The following is an 18,106-nucleotide window of genomic DNA, read 5'->3' on the forward strand; positions in this document are numbered from 1 at the left end:
CCTTTTCTCCGCATCCTCGCCAACATTTGTGGTTTCCTGCCTTGTTAATTTTCCCCATTCTCACTGGTGTGAGGTGGTATCTCATTGTGGTTTTGATTTGTATTTCCCTGATGGCCAGTGATGCGGAGCATTTTCTCATGTGCCTGTTGGCCATGTCTGTGTCTTCCTCTGTGAGATTTCTCACCATCATAATAAAGACAAGGAAAATATATGTCAATCCAAGTTATCTACTGCTCCATTGTGAGGATTCCATTTTATCTCTTTTTGTTGGCTTGTTAAATATAGCTATTTTTAAATGAGATGAATTCAACCCCCTTTTGTTGGAAGAGGATTGTGTCAGAAGCTGGATTTCCTTTTACTGTTCTGAGAGCAGAGCAGATGCACAGAACGATGAGGCACACTCCAGGAAGCGAGTCCTGTTCAGAAGGCAGCATAGCCCCAGCTGAACACAAGGCTGATCTGTGTCTTTTACCAAAGCCAGGAGTGTGGCGCCCTGAGATCTGCCCCTGCCCCTCCTAGAGAGAGATGCTGGGGCTCTGGGGGGCAGTGCCTCAGTCAGGGCCCTATAGTGACCTCACGCAGAGCGTGTGTCCTCTCCTCCATGGCTTGTAGGCACCGGCGTCTTAGCGCACTCTTGCCCAGGTCTAGAAGATGCCTTCCAGATGGTCAGTCTGCTGTTTCATGTTGGTCAGTCTTGGCTTCAATCACAAGAACACTGGGGTGATTAAAGTATTGAGCTGAAAACCTTGATCTTGTTGCTGAATTAAGGACAGCTGACTTGTTTCAAATAGAACACAAAGCAGAGAAGAATCTGGGTGGAATGACCAGTCCAGGGCCAGCAGTAGGAGAAAAGTACTAGATTTTCATTACATTTCATAAGGAAATGCACACGTTTGCAGCTTGGTGTTTTCTTTACCATATATATATGTATCTCTGTGCCATTAACAGAAGTGACTTCCTCTTCTGAAAACCTAGTACATTTTGATACTGTGTATTAAATGATATTTGTCAAGTATCCCCATTTTACAGATGGGGAGTTGAGGTTTAGTACTGGGGAGTGGCGTGGCTGGGATCAGGTACCAGCTCTCTGAGCTCAGAGCCTGCAGTCTTTGTTCTTGCTGGGTTTTGCATTTAGCTTCTGTCTTTATTACAGGGAGTTCATGTGGCCCTTCTGGTGGCCTCCAGTACAAGTGCTCACTGTATGCTAGTGCATCATGATCTCTTCAGAGGTCAGAGGCCGCTCCTTTGGCCAAGTCTCCATTTCACCCACTTCTTTCAAAGTGCAAGGCAATGTGGTACAGGCACAGATTCCTGGAAAAGCAAGTTACCTTAAGAATCTCCTCAGGAAAACCCAGAGAGTTCTTTCGGTGCTTCCCCAACTCCTTACATTTAGGCACCTCCACAGAATCCTAAATATTGAAGCCATTCCGATTTTTCTTCCAGGTTTCTTTTGAATTGTTTTGTGTTTGTCCTGTGGACTGTTGGAAAGCATCTATATTTTTAGGCCCTAATCTTGTAGAGAAAGGGCAGAGACTCTCAAAATTTTCCATATGGGGGACTCCCAAGTGCTTATTGCTGGGGGGCACCTGGCGTCCAACTCTTGGTTTCAACTCAGATCACGATCTCAGGCTCATGGGATTGAGCCCTCCTGCATCAATGGAGCCCAGCTCAGCGCTCAGCAGGGAATCTGCTTGAGATTCTCTCCTCTCTCTCTCTCTCTCTCTCTCTCCCTCCCTCCCCCTCTCCCCCTCTCCCCCCCCCTTCTGCCCCTCCCCCTGTTTGCGGGCTCTTTCTCTCTAAAATAAGTTAATTAAAAAAAAATTAACCACCCACCTGACCCCTCCCCCAGTTTCTGATTCATCCAGTCCTGGTTGGGGCCAGAGAATTTGCATTTCTGGCATGTTCTCAGGAATGCTGCTGCCAGGGAGGGCAGTGGGGTGGGGGTGGGGGACAGTTGGAGAACCACCTCTCCAGGGTTTCTAGCAGGATCCCCATGCCTGCCTTTGCACGCCCCCCACCCCCTATATCTTGTACCACATTAGCACGAGGCACCAGGTGAAATCTGTCGCTTGGCTTCCCAAAGTTAGGCAATGGTGTGACTTGGTCTTTGGGAGCTCACTCATGTGGGGGACCTGATGTTTCAGGTGGTGAGAGCTGCCGAGGAGGCGGCGTCCACACTGGCCAGCTCCATCCACCCAGAGCAGTGCATTAAAGTCCTCTGCCCCATCATCCAGACCGCCGACTACCCCATCAACCTCGCTGCCATCAAGATGCAGACCAAAGTCGTCGAGAGGATCGCCAAGGAGTCCTTGCTGCAGCTCCTTGCCGACATCATCCCGGGCTTGCTACAGGTGGGCCCTCCCGGTGGCTGGCCGGCTCCTGTCTGCTCGGGGCTGTGAGGTCCAGAGCAGGCACTGCCCCCCAGCCCCCCGGGGACATGGGGGCTGTGCGCTCCTCCTTCACTCAAGGGGTAGGGAGGAAAAGGCAGGCGCTGACCTGTGCTTTAGAGGCTGTGCAGCTGTGTGGCTTGGACGCCTTGCACATCTCTTGTTTTCTAATGCACCTTCCCCTGAATGTAGCTGAAAGATCTTCCTGGCAGATTAGAACTGTGGCTCTAGGAGTTGTTTTACTATAAATATATTTTGGTTATTTTTGTTGTTGTTCATTTCTTTAGCAAAACCCTATTGTACATCCGTGGGCCGCAGCCCTGGGCAACGTGGGCCATGGATCAGATAATGGTCCTTACTCTCCTATCTAGCAAACACTTACCGAAAGCCTTCTAAGTGTGAGGCATTGAGTTAGACTCTGGAAGAGAAAAGATGTCCTGCAGTGCTGCGGCACCGCCCCGAGGGTGTTTGAGCATGCGTGGGACACAGTACAGCTATGCAGGTGGCTCTAGATGGTGGCACCAGGTGCCGGCTTACTGTAGGTGCGTGTGGAGGTTTCTGAGATCAGGCGCGAGGGGTGATGTCCAGGCTGGGGTGGCAGAGAGAGAAGGGCTCACAGAAGAGCTGGTTTAGAGTCAGACCCTAGAGGGAGAGTGCGATTTCAGTGCGGAAGGTAGAGAGAAATCAGCTTCATGATTTAATAAATGCTGTTGCTTGCCGAACACTCGGGTTGGGAATTTACATATAGACAGAAAATTCCTCAGGCCTGCTTGGAGAACAGCAGGTAGTCCCCATTTGAGTGTGAGTCAGAGGCCAGGCTGACGGTAGATCGAGGCCCAGTTGTAGAGGATGGACGTCCCCAGCCATCTTTGGGTGGCACAGAGGTTCTGCCCACCTGAGCGAGGGATGCAGTTCTTATTTCTTAAAAGGGATTTTCACACAAGATTTGCTTTAACCAGGAGGTGGAGAGGGGGCCTGGGTGGCTCAGTCCGTTAAGTGTCTGCCTTCAGCTCAGGTCATGATCTCAGGTCCTGGGATCGAGCCCCTTGGTCGGGGCTGGACCCCTGCTCAGCAGGGAGCCTGCTTCTCCCTCTCCCTCCACTCCTCACTACCCTGCTTGTGCTTGTGCTCTCTCTCTTTCAAAAAAATAAATGAAATTTAGGGGGAAAAAAGGATTTACGTTACCCATTGGGAGAAATGTGAAAGAAGCAAGCTATGTTTCCTCCTTGCTTTCCTTTCCCATTCTCTCTGGCATGGTTTTTGGGTGGTGCTGCTGTGGCAGCTCATGTTAAGCAGCACCAGCAGACCACGGTGCCACTTGTCAACCTCTGCTTCCAACCCCAGGAACCAGCTCACTCTCGACTCTATTAAGTTTTGACCTCTGTGGGGCGAGAGCTCTCTCTGGGTTCCATGGCAAATCTCATGTGTGTCGTGGTTATTATATTAGCAACAGCGAGTCCAAGGTTGAACTATGAGGGTATTTGTGGAAATGTTGATGAGACATTGCCTGTCAAGCGGATCTTTGATCTCATTTCCTTTTTGTGTCCCCTCTGACTTTGTAGGGTTATGACAACACCGAAAGTAGTGTGCGTAAGGCCAGCGTGTTTTGCTTAGTGGCAATTTATTCCGTAATTGGAGAAGAGCTGAAACCTCACCTTGCCCAGCTCACGGGGAGCAAGGTATGTATAGTGTTACATGGGCCGAGGGCACACCTGGGCTCTGCCAGCCGTCATGAACCTGCTTGTTTGCAGCTCTGGCCACCATACAGCCTGGGTCCCTTGTGGGCGTCAACAGTCATGACAGCAGGCTCTCGCCGTCTGCTTGCCAAGTCCTGGATACTGTTGTCTGCGCTTCACATGTGTTGGTGCATTCATTCACGACAACATCTCTGTGGGATGAGGACAGTTATCCTGCATTTAATTGCCCAAGGGCACACAGAGCTCTTGCTCCAGCAACCAGGCTCTTCCCTCACTCTGTTGCCTCTCATGTTCTTTCAGAGTTTTCTACAATCAGGGGCAGGATGTGGAACACAAGACCTTTTGGCTCATTGCAGATGAGAATGTCTAGAGTGCTTATTGGTTTAAAAATAAACTGAAAATCTGAAGAGCCTGCCAGGTGAGAGCAGATGGTACCCCGAACTCTGGCAGGAGAGGCAAGGGCAGGAGTAGCAGCTTGACTCCTGGGCCTTGCCGGCCTCGGCCTCCGGCCTTGTGGCAAGGCTGCTCCAGGGACTGCACGGGAGGAAAGTATGTCAACATGGAGTTCATTCCAAACAGGGCTGTTTCTTTTGCTTAGCTGGTGAGCATCACAGCCAGAGCCTTGCTTCCCCGGAGTTCTGGCACAGACAGCTTGCCTGCCTCTTTCCAAACAGGACTTACCCCTCAGCACTACTGACATCTCGGGCCACTTTGTTATTGGGGCTGTCCTGGGCATTGCAGGAAGATGAGCAGCACTCCTGCCTGCCAGCTGTAGATTCCCGTAGCACCCCAGCCGGCAGTTGTGGTAGTCCTCATGAAGTCTCCATGTGGCCACATGACCTGGTAGGGACAGAATCACCACCCCTGCTGGAGAATTACTGACCCAGAAGAAGAGAGACACTTGACTCTTCCTGCAGGCAGAAATACGCAGCTAGGTCAGAAGGTGTGAGTGAGGCAGGTGCGCATAAATGATCTGGGAGCTTCCTTGATTCCATTTGCCACTTTCTCCTTTCCTTTCCTCCTATAAAAAGGCTCCTCACTGATCCCTACCCTAGCCATGATCTGAAAAATACCAGCCGTGAGGGACTAGAAGACAGTATTCACAAAGAGAATTTGATTTTTAAAATTCATCCCCAAATAATATCAGACCCCAGTTTTGTCTGGAAGTTTTCACTTTCCTGTGTAAGGCAGCTGTCCCATCACCTTGTTGACCACTCTAATCATGCACTGAGAAGATACAGGTGTTTTCTCAAACCTGTCCCAGAGCCAGTTACAGCTTGAGTCCACTAACAGGGCTTAGGGAGGCTGGCCCTCACACTGTTCTGCTTTGCTAGCCCGATTCATCCTGCAGGCATTAGATGTGATAGCTCTGGTGTGTTAATATAAACTTTGTAGATTCTTATATGCATTTCCACAACAAAAAATTGGTTGCTGATAGACATAGTGGTAAGTCTGCCTCAGTTTTCTAGACTAGAAACAAAAAGAATTCCTGTTTCTCTGTGTAACCAGGCGTATCAGATCACTCTTCCACAGCTCCTTGTTACTGCCTCCTCCTGGCCCCTGGCCACCACCATTCTATTTCAGTCTCTATGAATTTGACTACTCAGGTGCCTCATAAAAGTGGAATCATTTGTCTTTTTGTGACTGGCTTATTTCCCTTAGAATAAGTCCTTGAGGTCCATCCATGTGGTAGCATGTGCCAGAATGTTGTTCCTTTTTGAGCCTGAAAAATATTCCAATATATGTACACACAACAGCTTGCTTACCCATTTTTCTGTAACAGACCCTTGAGTTCTTGCCAGCTGGTAGCTGTTGTGAGTAGTGCTGTATATATGCGTGTACAAATGTGTCTTTGAGACCTGACTTTCAATTCTTTGGGTATCTGTGCAGGGCTAGAATTACCGAATCCTATAATAACTTTACCACGGTGGCTGTGCCCTTTTACAGTCCCAAGAATAGCACCTAAGGGCTCCAGTTTCTCTACATACCACTGACCATTTATTCTTTTCTCTCTTTTTTTTTTTTTTTGATGGTAGCCTTCCCAGGGCCTGGCAGCCATATGTTTGTTGGCCACTTACATATCTTTGGAGAAATGTCTACTCAAGTCCTTTGTCCATTTTTGAATTTTTTTTTAATTGTTGAGTTTTAGAAGTTCTCTGTACATTTTGGATACTAATCCTTGTCTTTTGATTCGTAAAATTTTTAAATTATGAAGTCCAGTTGCTCTGTTGTTTTTGTTGCCAGTGATCTTGGTGCCATATCCAAGAAATCAGTGCCACATCCAGTGTTGTGAAGCTTTTGCCCTATGTTTTCTTCTATGAGTTTTATAATTTAACTTCTACATGCAGGTCTCTGGTCTATTTTGACTTAATTTTTGTATGGCATTAGGTAATGCTTCTAATCTCATTTCTCTGCATATGGACATCCAGTTTCTATGGCACCATTTTTTAAAAGACTACCCTTTCTCCATTAACTAATGATTTTATATCCTATTACTTCACTGAATCTATCAGTCTTAGCACGGTTTTTTGGAGGAATCATTAAGATTTTCTTTTTTCTTTTTTTTTTTTTTTTAATTCTTGAACTGAAATTTTTATTACCATACAGGGTTCAAAGAGGTAGTAATGCTTTTGAATCATGGTCAGATGAATTGATCCTTTTACCCACAAGATTTTGCTTACAGAGATTAGGGCCAACTGGGACATCTATCACCCCATAATTGATAGGGCTTGTTGTACTGGCTGGACAGTGCTGTTTCCTTTTTTTTTTTTTTTTTTTAATTGGTGTTCAATTTACCAACATACAGAATAACCCCCAGTGCCCGTCACCCAATCACTCCCACCCACCGCCCTCCTCCCCTTCTACCACCCCTAGTTCGTTTCCCAGAGTTAGCAGTCTTTACGTTATGTCTCCCTTTCTGATATTTCCCACACATTTCTTCTCCCTTCCCTTATATTCCCTTTCACTATTATTTGTATTCCCCACATGAATGAGAACATATGTTTGTCCTTCTCCAACTGACTTACTTCACTCAGCATAATACCCTCCAGTTCCATCCACGTTGAAGCAAATGGTGGGTATTTGTCATTTCTAATAGCTGAGTAATATTCCATTATATACATAGACCACAGCTTCTTTATCCACTCATAAGATTTTCTACATATAAGATCTTTCATCATCTATGAATAGAGACAGTTTTGCTTCTTTCTAGTGTGGAGACCTTTTATTTTTTTCTCGTCTAATTGCTCTGGCTGGAACTTCTAATACTGTATTGAAAAGAAGTGGGCAACGTCGGCCTCCTTTTCTTGTTTCTGATCTTCAAAGAAATGCTTTCAGTCTTTCACTATTGACCATAATGTTCACTGTAGGCTCTCCATATGTAGATTTTGATATGTTGAGGCAGTTTCCTTCTATTCCTAGTTTGTTGAGTAATTTTGTTATGTGAAAGGGTGTTGAATTTTGTCATATCAGTTGAAATGATCATGTGGTTTTTTTTTTTTTCCCTTCATTCTGTTAATGTGGTATATTATGTCGATTGGTTTTCATATGGTGAGGGTGAGCTATCGGTGAATTTCAGGAACAGTTCCCACTTGGCCATGGTGTATACTGTTTTTAATATGCTGTTGAAGGCAGCCCGGGTGGCTTAGCGGTTTAGCTGCCTTCAGCCCAGGGCGTGATCCTGGACACCCGGGATTGAGTCCTGCATTGGGCTCCCTGCATGGAGCCTGCTTCTGCCTCTCTCTCTCTCTCTCTCACTCTCTGTGTTGCTCATGAATAAATAAATAAAATCTTTTTAAAAAATAAAAAAATAATAATACACTGTTGCATTAAGTTTGCGAGGCTCTTCTTGAGAATTTTTACATCGGTGTTCATAAGAAAGATTGATTTGTAGTTAGTTTTCTGTTCTTCATCTGGCTCTGGTATCAGGACAATGCTGATCTCACAGCATGAGTTTGAAAATGTTCCTTAATCTTCGATTTCATGGAAAGGTTTAAGAAGGATTGGTGTTTGCTAAATGTTTGGTAGGATTTATCAGTGAATCCATCTGGTCTAGGGCTTTTCTTTGTAAGAAGTTTTTATTGTTGTGTTTGTGTTTTTGTTTTATTGCTCCAGTCAATGAAAGGGAAACGTTAGTGAGGCCCCAGGGCCTCGGGGTCCTGGCAAGAGATGGCCCTGCAGGCAAAGGAAGAGCCGGTGGAGGGGCCTTATTTGACCTTCTTGGGGTGCAGGTTGTTGGTGTGGCACACTTCTTGCAGCAGGTGAAGCAGGGGTACAGGTGAGCAGAATACTTGCAGCAGATAGTCTTGTCGCAGTTGTATTCTGGGCCAGCTTGGGGAGAGAAGGCTCCATGTTGCCACCCCATGGGTAAAGCTCCAAGTATAGGGTTACATCTTTCTGGATATTGTAGTCTGAGAGAATGCGGCCACCCTCCAGCTGTTTACCCATAAAAATCTGAGGCTGGTGGGGCAAGATGCCCTCCTTTGTCTTGGATTTTAGCTTTGACATACTTGGTGGTGTCACTGGGCTCAACCTTGAGAATGATAGTCTTGCCCAACCTGGTCTTCACAAAGATCATCTCTGTGTCTGCCACGGGGCCACCACCACCTATGAGATTTTGAGATTTTTGATTACTGATTCAGTCTCTTTATTAGTTCCAGGTCTGTTCACATTTTCTGTTCATGATTCAGCATTGATAGGTTTGAAGTTCTCTAGAAATATGTCCATTTCATCTGGGTTATCTAATTAGTTGCTGGACGTTTATTCATAGTGTTCTCTCACAATCTTTTTTATTTAGAGTTAGTAATGTCCCCACATTTGTTTCTGATTTTAGTAATTGAATCTTCTTTTTTCTTAGGTGTCGATTTTGTTGCTCTTTTCCAAGAACCAACTTTTGGCTTCATTGATTTTTTTCTCAGTTGTTTTTCTGTTTCCTCTATCTCCGTCCTAATCCTTATTATTTCCTTCCTTCTGAGTTTAATTTATTCTTCTCTATCTAGTTCCTTAAGATGTAAAGTTAGGTGATTGCTATGGGCTCTTCCTTCTGTTTTAACCTAAGCATTTGCGCTACACATTTCCTTCCTTGGCCAGGTGTACCACGTCCTGTAAGTGTGGGTACATTGTATTTTGTTTTCATTTGCTTCAAGCTGTCTTTTGATTTTCCTGGTGATTTCTTCAACTCGTTGGCTGTTTACCAGGGTGTTGGTTGGTTTCCACAAATGCAGGAATTCTTCAGTCTTCTTTGTCTTACGGACTTCGCACTTCGTCCAGTTGTGGTCAGAGAAGACACTTTGTGTGGGATCTCTCTTTGTAAATCTGTTGAGACTATCTTTGTGACCTAACACACAGCCCGTTCTGGAGCATGGACTGTGTGTGCTTGAGAAGAACCTGTATCCTGTTGCTGGGTAGCATGTTCTGGATGTGTCTGTTAGATCTAGTTGGTTCATTGTAGCATGCAAGTCTTTGATTTCCTTGTCTTCTTTCTGGTTACTCTCTCCATTATTAAGAACTGAATCTTGAAGTCTCCAGCTCTTACTGTAAAACCATCTCCCTTCAATTCTATCAGCATTTTCTCCTTATATTCTGCTGGTGTGATACTATATGCTTAAATGTCTGTACTTGTATCTTCTTGGTATATTGACCACTTATGAGTATAGAAGGACTTTCTTGGTCTCCTGTAGTTTTTTGATTTAAAGTGTATTTTACCCAGCCACTCCTATGCTCTCCATTATGGTTCACACGAGGTGTCTTTTTCCAGCCTTTCACTTTCAGCCTCATTGTATCTTCCCTAAAGTGAGTCTCTTATAGACAGCCTAGAGTGGGGCCATGTTTTCCTAACCCATCCTCCCAAGTTCTGTCTTTTGACTGAAGTCTCACCATCTTCATTGGAAGTAACTACTGAGGTGGAGAGACTTCTGTCACTTGAGCATATGTTTTCTATAGGCCATAGAGCTGTGTCTGTCCTTATTTTTCTGCATTACTGCCTTCTTTTAGGCTTTCTTTGTGTACTGAGCCATTTCCATTTCCTTCTGTGTATATTCTTTAGCTGTTTTTTTAGTGGTTGCTCTGGGGATTACATCTGACATCCTAAGTTTGTAACAGTCTGTAATTTGAGTTTATACCAATTTACAGAGCAAGTGAATGCCAGCGATTTCATTTATAAGATAGGAGAACATGTGCTGCCTCCCTCAAATGATCTTTATGAGGCTCAAATATGAGAATCCACGAAAGCTCCTTGTGAGCTACAGAACACATATGTGTCATTAACTCTATGAACATCTTTTTCTTATACTTGCACTTATTTTCTGGACTTTGCTAGCAGATACTTCAGTGGTTTTGGCTTCAAATAAGTACAACAGTGTTTAGTAACTCCTCTTTAACCAGCCTTTCACAGAAATAGAACTGTCTTGGCTTCTAGAACATTTTTTTCTTCTTTACAAATGCTGATTCAACAAGTATGGGTTAGGGAGCTGCTCTCTTCACTATACCACTAAGGCATGTGGGAAAAGCAAAATCTTGTCCTGCCGCAGGGTAGCATAAAATGCATCTGGGGACAGGACTGACACAGAGGAACCACCGGCAGAGCAGCCCAGGAGTGACCAGCATGTAGCTGACCCAGGGGCTGGGTCACAGGCCCGGTGGAGCAGGAAGAAAGGCAAAGGCCTCCTGGAGGAGGCAGGAGGTGTTTTCTTTTTATATTCTGCTGGCGCGATACTATATGCTTAAATGTCTGTACTTGTATCTTCTTGGTATATTGACCATTTATGAATATAGAAGGACTTTCTTGGTCTCCTATAGTTTTTTGATTTAAAGTGTATTTTACCCAGCCACTCCTGTGCTCTCCATTATGGTTCACATGAGGTGTCTTTTTCCAGCCTTTCACTTTCAGCCTCATTGTATCTTCCCTAAAGTGAGTCTCTTATAGACAGCCTAGAGTGGGGCCATGTTTTCCTAACTCATCCTCCCAAGTTCTGTCTTTTGACTGGAGTCTCACCATCTTCATTGGAAGTAAAAAATAAACTGTGGTGCTTGGCAGCATGGGGCTGAGCTGCAGAGGGAGAGGCAGGAGTAGACTGCAGGAGGGCATTTCGGGAATAGCTCGGGGAGGAACGGGAGAGGGGTGTTCGGAGGACTTGTTTTCTGATTAAGGAGCTACTGGAGGTATGTGGACATGTTCTTACTCTTCTTCATTTTGCAGGAGGGGAGTTTGAGGCTGATAAAGGGTTTTGCCTGAAGTCACACAACTAGTTCATGGTGGAGTTGGTTCTAGAACTGCCGGATCTGGTATGCCTCAGGCTGGCACTTTGTCTGATGAATAGGGTTTCCCTTGAACCTGGTTTACCCTTAGAACATTAGAATCCCCATGTAAAATAATGGCACTCCCCTCAGAGGCACCTCTGTGGCTCAGTCGGTTGAGCATCCAGTTTTTGGTGTCAGCTCAGGTCATGATCTCAGGGTCACAGGTTCAAGTGCTGGGTCTGGCTCTCTCCTCAGCAGGGAGTCGGCTTGAGATTTTCACTCTCTCCCCCTCTCTCTCTCTGCCCCTTCCCCACTCGTGCACGTGCTCTCTCTCTCTCTCTCCAAATAAAAAAAATAAAGATTTTTAAATAAAATAAAAGGTTTAAGATTTTAAACAATGAGGAAGGAAAAGCAAACTGAGCCATACTCCACTCAGTTAAAAAAGACCAAGGCAGCAGTACAGGTACTCACATGAGGAGATCGCTGCCCTGGACTGTGGAGCAGAACCAGTGAGCCTCAGATGCTTACTGCTGACTCCCTTTGTGGGAAAACACACAACACAGTGGTTTAGTTCTTTCTCTACATACACCTTTGAGTAATATGTCAGGGAGACTTAGTCTCTCCTGGGAACCCCATACAGTTGCTGTTCTGCTTCCCGTTGTCGTTGAGGGGCCCCATTTCTCATGCACCACACCGAGCCTCTCTTCCTGGGTGCCCCTGGATGCCACCTCTCCTCCCCCCAGGCTGGCTTATATTTGTCGCAGCCTCATGGCCTGTTCAGAGCAAGGCAGGCAAAGAGCTGTGGATAGGAAATACGTTGTGATCCCCTCTATCGTGTAAGTCGTGTGTTATGTGGGATTCTTATGGGTGTTCCACTTCTACAAACACTTGCTTCTTTTTCTTAATAGGATTAGGTAGATTGTCCACATGACATACTAACGTGGTAGCATTCAAGAAGCATTTGAAAACCTACCACATTATGCACTTTTTTATGTATTCGGAGGGTCCTGGGGGCTTCCTATGATGAGAATGAGATCCGGATAGGAAAGATGAGATGAGATCTCGGATAGGAAAGCCCCTTTCAGGGATCCCTGGGTGGCTCAGCGGTTTAGCGCCTGCCTTTGGCCCAAGGGCGTGATCCTGGAGTCCCGGGATCGAGTCCCGCGTCGGGCTCCCGGCATGGAGCCTGCTTCTCCCTCCTCCTGTGTCTCTGCCTCTCTCTCTCTCTCTCCTCTCTATCATAAATAAATAAATAAATCTTTAAAAAAAAAAAAAGGAAAACCCCTTTCCTTGTGAAGCACCGTGCCTGTCCGAGGTGATGTGATTCCGTGACATGGTGTTGGCCTCAAGGAGGGCTCATCGTGCTGGAAGGAGCACACGGGGGCACTGCTAACTACAGCATAAAGCAGCACAAGCTGAGGTGCAGTGAGGTGCCCACCCATGCCACAGGAGGCAAGAGAAAGGAATGCGTGTGTCCAGATGAGCACACTGCGGCAGGCTTTAGGCGGCTGAAATGGGGGTGGAGAGAGGTGTGCCACGCAGAAGGAGCAGCTTCAGCAAAGATGTGAAGCTCAGAAGGCTTGACCTGGTAGCCTTGCTCAGCTTTACCTGATGCCTGTGGAGCATGGGCCTGCACCCTGCTCCCCACCAGCTTCATGGAGCCACTGGCCACAGTCGCCCCTCAAAGATGTGCCTCTGCCCGTCACATACCTCCTTCCCGGGAGCCCTTGTGGCTCACCCATTTATAGTAACACTTTTCATTCTGTTCATGAGAACCTGGTGCCACTCGTCTCCTCTAGACTCTGACCTCCTCCCGCCGCTGTGGCCCTGGCCCTGGCAGGTGTATGCTGCACGAGTAGTAGGCCCTCAGAAAATCTTCGTATAATGAATTTCTCAACTAAGGGATGTGCTGTTTTCTTACTGTCACCTGGGCTTGTTTTTTTTTGTCTACTTTCTGATTGCTTTCCTCTTGCTAATGTGTTTGTGTCTTCTCTTTGCAGATGAAGCTACTAAACTTATATATAAAGAGGGCCCAAACCACGAACAGCAACAGTAGCTCCTCCTCTGATGTGTCCACACACAGCTAATGGCGCGCCAGAGTCTCTTCGTGTAGCCCTAGAAGCAATCGGTGGTGCCTCTCAGAGACCTTCCCCCACCTTCCCCCTCATCGGCTGCCCAGTCAGTACAAGGAGGCCCGCAAATATTTATTACAATCAGTATTTTGGTCCCTTCCAGCTTTTGTGTAGAATCTTACTGGTATTGAATGTAAAGGAAGCAAGGCCTGTATTGCAGTCTTCATACAAAACGAATGGAAAAAGAAAAGAGCCATACTTAAACACGTCTTTGTACAGCCTGCTGAGACCATAAAACCATGTGTGTGGGGTGCAGTTTTAAAAAATCAGAGCTCTCTAGCCAATACTTGGTAGAAAGTAGCATTTTCTCTTAGTTAATCACATTTGAGGACGGTCTGTTAATTTGTGCTTCTCTCTCGTCTTCGCTTACTTCCTCCTGGATTTGGCTTATGATGCCAGGAAAGGATCATCCGTCTTTCAGTTGTATCGTGAGACCTACTAAGAACAGGAGTCAAGTCTTGGCAAGAAGAGAAAAGCCTGGAGATGGTTTTGTAACAGCTGCATGGGATTTTGCTTGTACACTATGTAGACTGGAGGCCCGGGGCACCCTCTGCAGGCTCCTTCCAGGACGGGCTCCCCACCCCTCCGAACGCTCCGCTCGTGCTGGCCCCACCTGCAGCTTCCAGTTGAAAGAATTCTTTCATTTAAACCCAAACACAAAAAATCAAGGTAAATCTGTAGCGTCCACTCATGGGTGCCTAACATGGCCCTTAATGAAGCATGGAAGGTACGAGAGGAGGTGTGTGTGTATGTGTGTGTGTTCACGCGCGCGTGTTGCACTAGTCAGATCTTGGGCAGACACTATGCAGACAGGGCCTCTGCCACCCCCCAGCGCTTGGTGGTTTGGATTTTCAGATTTAGCACCATCTGTCTTTCTCCCACCCCCAGCCTCTGCCTAAGCTGCTCCATTCTGGAGTGTTCTTAGTCAGTCTGGTCAGTGGCAGCTCTGCCATCCTGGTCTTGACTTCTCGGTTTCATTTGGGATTAAGATCAAAGAAAAGTCCAGAGAGACCAGGTATCAGAGTCTTTTTTTTTTTTTTTTTTTTTTTAATTGTATGGACAGAAGTACTTCCTGGCTCATTGGTTGAAATAGTCTTTAAGATAAAAGTAATTTGGCAGCCGGCAAATTGCAGAGAAGCAGGACCTGGAATCCAGTTTTAAAATCTGTTTCCTTTTCTCCAATGAGAAAGTACCAGAGAAACTACCCTTCTCAAAAATTTTTCTCAAGGGTTTGATTGTTCCAGTAAAAGGAACTATAGATTTGGAATCTGGTTAAATACATTTTGAACAAAATTCTTAAAGCCAAATGGAAATCCTTGATGCCATCACAAAGCCTTCTATCCTCTCTCTCCCTGGAACTGGTTTTTCCCTCAGGGAAATGCCTCTCCTGGTGGTATTTTTTAAGAAGGTCTTTGCTGTCCTGATGCAGAATCTCTGCAGCCCGCAGCACAGCGGCAGAGGCTGGGACGGCGTCCGCTGACCTCCGTGGAGCCCTCTGCCTCCAGCCTCCAGCGTGTATTGGAAGTTGTAACACTAGCGCGCATCGCTCAGTTTCCTTCGGAATTTAGTTTCGATACTTTATTTGGAACTAGGCACTGAAATTGAAGGTTCAGGAACAGTGAAGCTAGGGTGCCTTCACTGAGAGAGTGAGTGTGTGTGTGTGTGTGTGTGTGTGTGTGTGTGTGTATCGGGGTATCTTGCACATGGAGGGAAGTACCCCACTGCTGCTGTCAAAGGAACTTCAGGGGTGCATTTTAAGTGGTTGAATATTATTGACTTATTTTTGGCTCAGAACATAGCAGGACCAGGCCTTACTTTCATTGATAAATACCGTTTGTTAATATTTCACTAATGAGATTTCATTTTTACACTCAACAAGTGAGTCAGGGCACCTTTTGATTCCTCCTCTGTTGTAGAAACGTGCACTCTGGCTAGGTTATTTATGAGTTCTTTTACAAAACCTGACCCGTTTGGAAAGACCTTTCTCCTTGACCTCTCGGACTCCGTGGCCTCACGGTCCCCCCACTGCCTGCAGTTGGGAAGAATCTCGAACATTGCTGAATGTCCTCATAGTACTCACAAAGGGCTAGCCTTGAATGTCACTCCCCCAACCTTCAACCTCCCGACCTAGAGAGAGATACAATCACTGACAGGTCTCTTGGCCTCAATCAAAACCGCTGCCCTCACCGGGGAGACTCGCATGCCACCACCACCTCACGGGGAGGGAGCCGCACCCACCGCCGCTGCCGCCCTCCGAATCCGGACAGCAGCCGCTGCCTCGCCTTGCCGCCGCCTCCCTGCAGGCCTCCCATTGAGCCGAAACACCACAAAAGAGCAAAACCCCAAAACTGCAAAACTTTGTTTGCCTCCCTCTTCACCCGCTCATCCAGGACCCCCAAGGGACCCACGCGGCCCTCCCGCTGGGGCCCGTGTGCCTGGCTCCTGCTTCTCTGGCTGTGGCACAGGCCGGCGGGCTAAGGCCCAGGGTGGGCGCGCAGCTCCTTGGAGTATGCAGGCTGCGTGCGCCTTACTGGGCAGCCCGGGACTGCCTCCCTGTGGCTCCCACTGGCTTACCCTCCCCTGTGCAGGTGATGCAGCTGATTCTGGTCTCATCAGTCCTTTTCTTTCCCTGCCGCCCTTTATTTATCAAGCATAATACTACACGTTAACAGCAAATAAGGACTTTGTAGAATCCCACCAGGACTTTGCTAACAATGATGTTTGGAAATGAGAAAAAAACGCTCTGAAAACTATCAGCCACCAAAATAGTTTTGTCAGCACTGTGTTCACACGCATGGTCCCCATACCCCCAGGTTGGGTTTTTGGGTTTTGTTTTTGTTTTTTGGGGGCTTTTCATGTTACATCCATATCTGTATTTATATCTTATTTGTTTCACTTTCAAGTGTATCATGGCAAATGTACAGATTTTTTTTTTTTGTTAATAATGTGCTAGGATTTGCTAAAAAAGAAAACAACAAAAAAAAACCCTTTTGAGTTTGCCCTAGAATAAATGAAACTTAATTCAGTTTCTTGCGTCGGAGCAGTCTATTTCCTCCCTGTAGACGGCTTATCCCGTCTCCCTGAGGCTCCATCACGGGAGCTTTCTCCTCGGTGCCAACAAGTCAGTCTCTGGGAAGAACGTCCCACCTGCCCTGGTGTGTTCGGGAGCTGCCACCTTGTGGAGTGGAAGGATTGAGCAGAAAGACCCCAGGTGGGCTTGGCTGAGACGGGCAATGCCAGCTTCCGGGACCTCAGACATCGGCTCGGGTGGGGGCAGGTCTGGGCCTCGGGGAAGGGCTGGGAAGGAGGGGGCCCATGGGCTTGGGAGGAACGCGTGCAGGGCACCCAAGGGCACCGATCCACTTATTTGAAGCTTTCTACTGAAAAAAAGATGGGGAGTTTCCCATTGTGTCCCATGACGCCCCTCAAGTACCACCACCCATGACTCTGAGCCCCCCACCCACCCACCCACACAGGCCAGTCTCCGCTCCGCCGCCCCAGTGGTTCCATTTTTTTTTTAATTTATTTATTCATGAGAGACACAGAGAGAGGCAGCGACACAGGCAGAAGGAGCGGGAGAAGCAGGCTCCATGCAGGGAACCCGACGAGGGACTCGGTCCCAGGCAGGTGCTAAACCGCTGAGCCACCGGGGCTGCCCCCCAGTGGATCCATTTTTAAGGCGGAACGAGAACTGCCTCCGGGTGGGACCGTGCGGCTTCGTGGCGATGAGGTCAGGGGAGCTGCCGGTACAGCGTGGGGTAGGGGCCGCAGCCCCTGGCCCGCCCCCTGCGGCGCAGAGGGAGATCGGGGCGGGTGAGGCCACCCGCCAGCTGCCTGCACGCGCCACCGTTCGATGGCGAATGTGGAAAACCCCCAGGGGGACAGACGGTCCGGCGAGGCAGGGGGCAGCTCTCCGGGTCCGGTCTCTGACCCCGTGCCACTGCCCGGCCTCTCGCCGGCTGCCATCTGTGGGAGGCTCACGGGCCATGGCTGGGGGCGGCGGGTTCCAGGCCCACTGGGGTCCACGCTCGTGGCTGCCGGGGCCTGACGGCTCTTCTGTCCCACAGCACGCACCTTTGCACTCACTGAGTTTTATACTCAATCATGGAAGGGTCCGGGATTCCCTGATCCCATCCAAGGCTCCCGAGATGGAAACCTGATTTGAACCCCGCAAGTGCCCTTGACCTCCTCAGGTCACTAGCGAGGGTGTGGGACGTGGAGCAGACACGCAGCAGGAACACTACTAGTCTGGCGTTTCAACTTGGGAGAATTCTCCCACGTAGCATCGTCCTGGTTTTTCCACCAGTTCGTGATGCAGATAAGGGACGTGCTGTCATGCTCAATGGCCAGGACAGGGGGACTGAGTCATGAGGAAGAGCCTCAACGAGATGGTGACAAATGTCAGGGCAAGACTCCAGGCCCTGCCCTTATCTAGCAGGTGTCTTCCCAGCCTCCCTTGCCTCCCACCCTGACCACGGTTTTCCTGGAGTCCCCCAGGGGGCTTGTGAGGAGCCTGCTGGGCGCCACCCCAGAGAAGCGGGTTCTGGGAGGGTTACGGGGCGGGGGCAGGGGGAGGCCCGAGACGTGCATCTCTAACAAACTCCCAGGTGATGCCGCTGCTGCTGGTCCGGGATGGCGGCGAACAGCACGGGGC

General features: G+C 47.8%; 1 protein-coding gene across 25 annotated transcripts in view; it reads left to right on the plus strand.

The window, feature by feature from the left end:
• Nucleotides 1-16,478, plus strand: part of CLASP1 (cytoplasmic linker associated protein 1) — a 267,443-nt gene extending 250,965 nt beyond the window's left edge. For all 25 annotated transcript variants that reach the window (XM_072788828.1, XM_072788829.1, XM_072788832.1 and 22 more), the window contains 3 exons: nucleotides 2,145-2,351; nucleotides 3,950-4,066; nucleotides 13,321-16,478. In XM_072788828.1, the coding sequence (XP_072644929.1) occupies nucleotides 2,145-2,351; nucleotides 3,950-4,066; nucleotides 13,321-13,407 (411 nt within the window). In that variant the 3' untranslated portion in view covers nucleotides 13,408-16,478. The remainder of the gene's footprint in view (nucleotides 1-2,144; nucleotides 2,352-3,949; nucleotides 4,067-13,320) is intronic.
• The last annotated feature ends 1,628 nt before the right edge of the window (nucleotides 16,479-18,106 follow it).

This window comes from Canis lupus, chromosome 20 (assembly GCF_048164855.1).
Source record: "Canis lupus baileyi chromosome 20, mCanLup2.hap1, whole genome shotgun sequence".
In the NCBI taxonomy this organism is placed as follows: Eukaryota; Metazoa; Chordata; class Mammalia; order Carnivora; family Canidae; genus Canis; species Canis lupus.